Source organism: Orbicella faveolata, unplaced genomic scaffold (assembly GCF_042242905.1).
Source record: "Orbicella faveolata isolate gen_17 unplaced genomic scaffold, um_ofav_v1 contig_24, whole genome shotgun sequence".
Classification (NCBI taxonomy): domain Eukaryota; kingdom Metazoa; phylum Cnidaria; class Anthozoa; order Scleractinia; family Merulinidae; genus Orbicella; species Orbicella faveolata.
In genome coordinates, this window is record NW_028301552.1 from 6,285,001 (window position 1) to 6,287,656 (window position 2,656).

The window sequence follows — 2,656 nt, forward strand, 5'->3', positions numbered from 1 at the left end:
CTTTATTAAAAAACAAGCACATAGTATGTAAATAGACAATATCACCCTGACAATCAATAGTCTTTCTCAACGGTTATTTTTGGCAACGGAAAAAAATCTCCCGAAATCGTTTTCATTGTTTGAGATATCTCCTAATTGTATTGAAAACTAACACAGGGTGAGATTTCTATATATTTTACGCCCTCTTTGAAATAATTAATAGTAATAAAGACTCATTATTCTTTAGCAAACTACGCGGGAGAAATAGGCAGCTGTTCCGGGGAGGTCTCTCCTTGTAGTCCATAATATGAAGTAACCCCGCCCGGGTTACTATATTCCAGCTAGAAGTACTCTGTTAATGGGTACTTACATTTAGTCGATGTATCTTGGATGTAGTTTGGAACTTAATGTTTGGCTAAAGTAGTATACGGGGAGGCATACAAATACCATTTCGCAGAGGGAGCCTCATTTCACCTTATCGCAGCCCCCACCATCAAGTCTGGCCCTCACAGGCTCGGGTCGGTTGAACCTGGGGGCTGCGAACAGTGAAATTCGGCTCCCTCTTTGAAATAGTATTTGTATGCCTCCCCGTATACTACTCACAACAGAGGCACCCCCACGCAGCGCCCCGCCACGCGAGGCGGCCGCGGCCACTGGAACGAACTGATTTGGACCGGTTTGGACCGGTTTGAACCGCCCCCGCGAGGGGCAAAACAGTTGTGGGGCGCGGGGGGACAACAAAGGAGTGCGCCCTATTAGAAAACGCGCGAGCCAGGGGTGTTATACCGCGAGAGCCGTGATGGCACGAGCGCCAAACAAGTGCGGGTGGCTGAAGCGGGGCCGGAAAGAAAGCTGCGGAAAAAGCTGTTACGGAGCGTATTGCGGGCAGCACAACTATCAGCTGAAAAAAGGAATGAGAATGCCAGAGCCCTGCAGAGTCTGCGGAGTCGGTCTTCTGTGCGACTACCGTCTCTGCAAGCCCTGCGGCGGAAGCACGCTAAAACAGCGGCTTATCCGCAAGCGTGAAAAAGCGAAAAAAGCCTTTGAACGCGTTTTGCTCGAGCTGAAAGAAAGAAACACACCAGTTAGAGAAACGTAACCTTCGGTTATATTCGAAGGAACCATGTCTTCCAGCATTCAAGAAAGACTGGAAGAAGAACTCGCAAAAATTGACCCCGCGGTATTGCGTTATTTCGATGAGCTTCTTGCAGAAAGCCCGCCAGCGGTAAGAAAGGTTGTCCAGAACGTGCTGGACGAACCAATTTCTCAAGAAACGCAGGCGCGTCTGCCACTTCAGCCGAAGCCTTACCATCCAAGAGCCCCACCAAGGCAAAGAAGGTTAAGAAGAGGGCAAACGCTCCTGAGGGAGTTCGACCCCTTCCCTGCGCGGAGAATAAGAACAGTGACAGACTATCAGAGGGAGATTCTGGATCTGTACGACGATAAAGAGAAAGAAGGGGAAGAGATCACAGGCCGGCGTTTCATTCGATGGCGCTTCATCAGAGGTCTGGGGAGAAACTTCACGCCAGATTTTATGGCTAAGATACGCGAAAGAGTAAGCACGTCGTTCTATCTTCGGCACGTTTTCGCGTACCAGTTGCGGAACATTGAGGATGGAACGTTAATCGTGTACTATTCCAACCCCAAGGGCTCAGAGTGGTATAACAAACTTGAAGACGCGGAAAAATGGCTTATCACCCGGGAAGAAGAGCGTCTCGACAACGAAAGAGTTGAAAGGCCCAGCACGAAGTGGGCTTTTGAAGGCTTTTTCAACGTTGACGTGAAGGTTGTGCTCGACAGGCAGCCGTTGGTGGGAACAGGGCCTTTGCCTGACTGGCTGCGCAACCTTGCCCATAGCCGGGTGATGGTGGCGTTGGACACGTACAACGACAACCTGTGCCTATGGCGGAGCATCGCAGTGCACCGAGGGGCGCGCCCAGATCGTTGCACAAACGAAGCCCGAAGTATCGCCCAGAGTTTCTATAAACTCAAGGCCATTCCACCGAACTTCAGAAAAACGTCTCTGAACGAGCTCGACAAGGTGGAAGCCCATCTGAATGAGGGCTCGCCCGTCGCATCTTGGCTTGGAATTCGTGTCTACGAGCCTCAGCGTTTGGTTGGCGGTGAAGTGGTATGGCATCTCAGAACAAACCCGAACCCCAAACTCAAAAACATTTTGACGATAGGTGTCTACGAAGGACACGCTTTCTTGATAAAAGACATCACAAAGCTTGCGAAAACTTATGCATGCACCCATTGCGGCCAGAGACTCACAAAAACCTGGAATCTGCACCGCCACCATGAAACCTGCAGCGCGGGATAAACGGTGATCTCTTGCCCGGGGACAAAAGTGGAAGCGCCCCTGACGGCCTTCGAGAAAGTGATGCACCCCCCGAGGGGCTCAGCATCGAAACAAGCGATGCTGTGGCTGGAGCGGGAAGCAAAGCGACGGGGAATTCACATCCACCACGCAATGTGCGGGCACGGGGGCGAGAGATGGCTTCCTCGAGAAGGCGGGAAAATGAAGTCTTCTCCCGTCGACGGGTACCACCACAAAACGAGGACGGTGTTACAATACCACGGATGCCCCTTCCACGGATGCCCAAAATGTTATCCAAACCGACAGGAGGTCATAACAAACGGTAAAACAGCCGAACAACTGTACCAAGCCACCATG

At 51.1% G+C, this 2,656-nt stretch overlaps 1 protein-coding gene across 1 annotated transcript; it reads left to right on the plus strand.

Annotated features, from left to right (window-relative positions):
- The first annotated feature begins 87 nt into the window (after positions 1 to 87).
- Positions 88 to 2,656, plus strand: LOC149110112 (uncharacterized). Its single transcript, XM_089290965.1, has one exon. It carries the CDS (start codon positions 1,103 to 1,105, stop codon positions 2,300 to 2,302), a length of 1,200 nt encoding a protein of 399 aa, XP_089147091.1. The 5' UTR covers positions 88 to 1,102; the 3' UTR covers positions 2,303 to 2,656.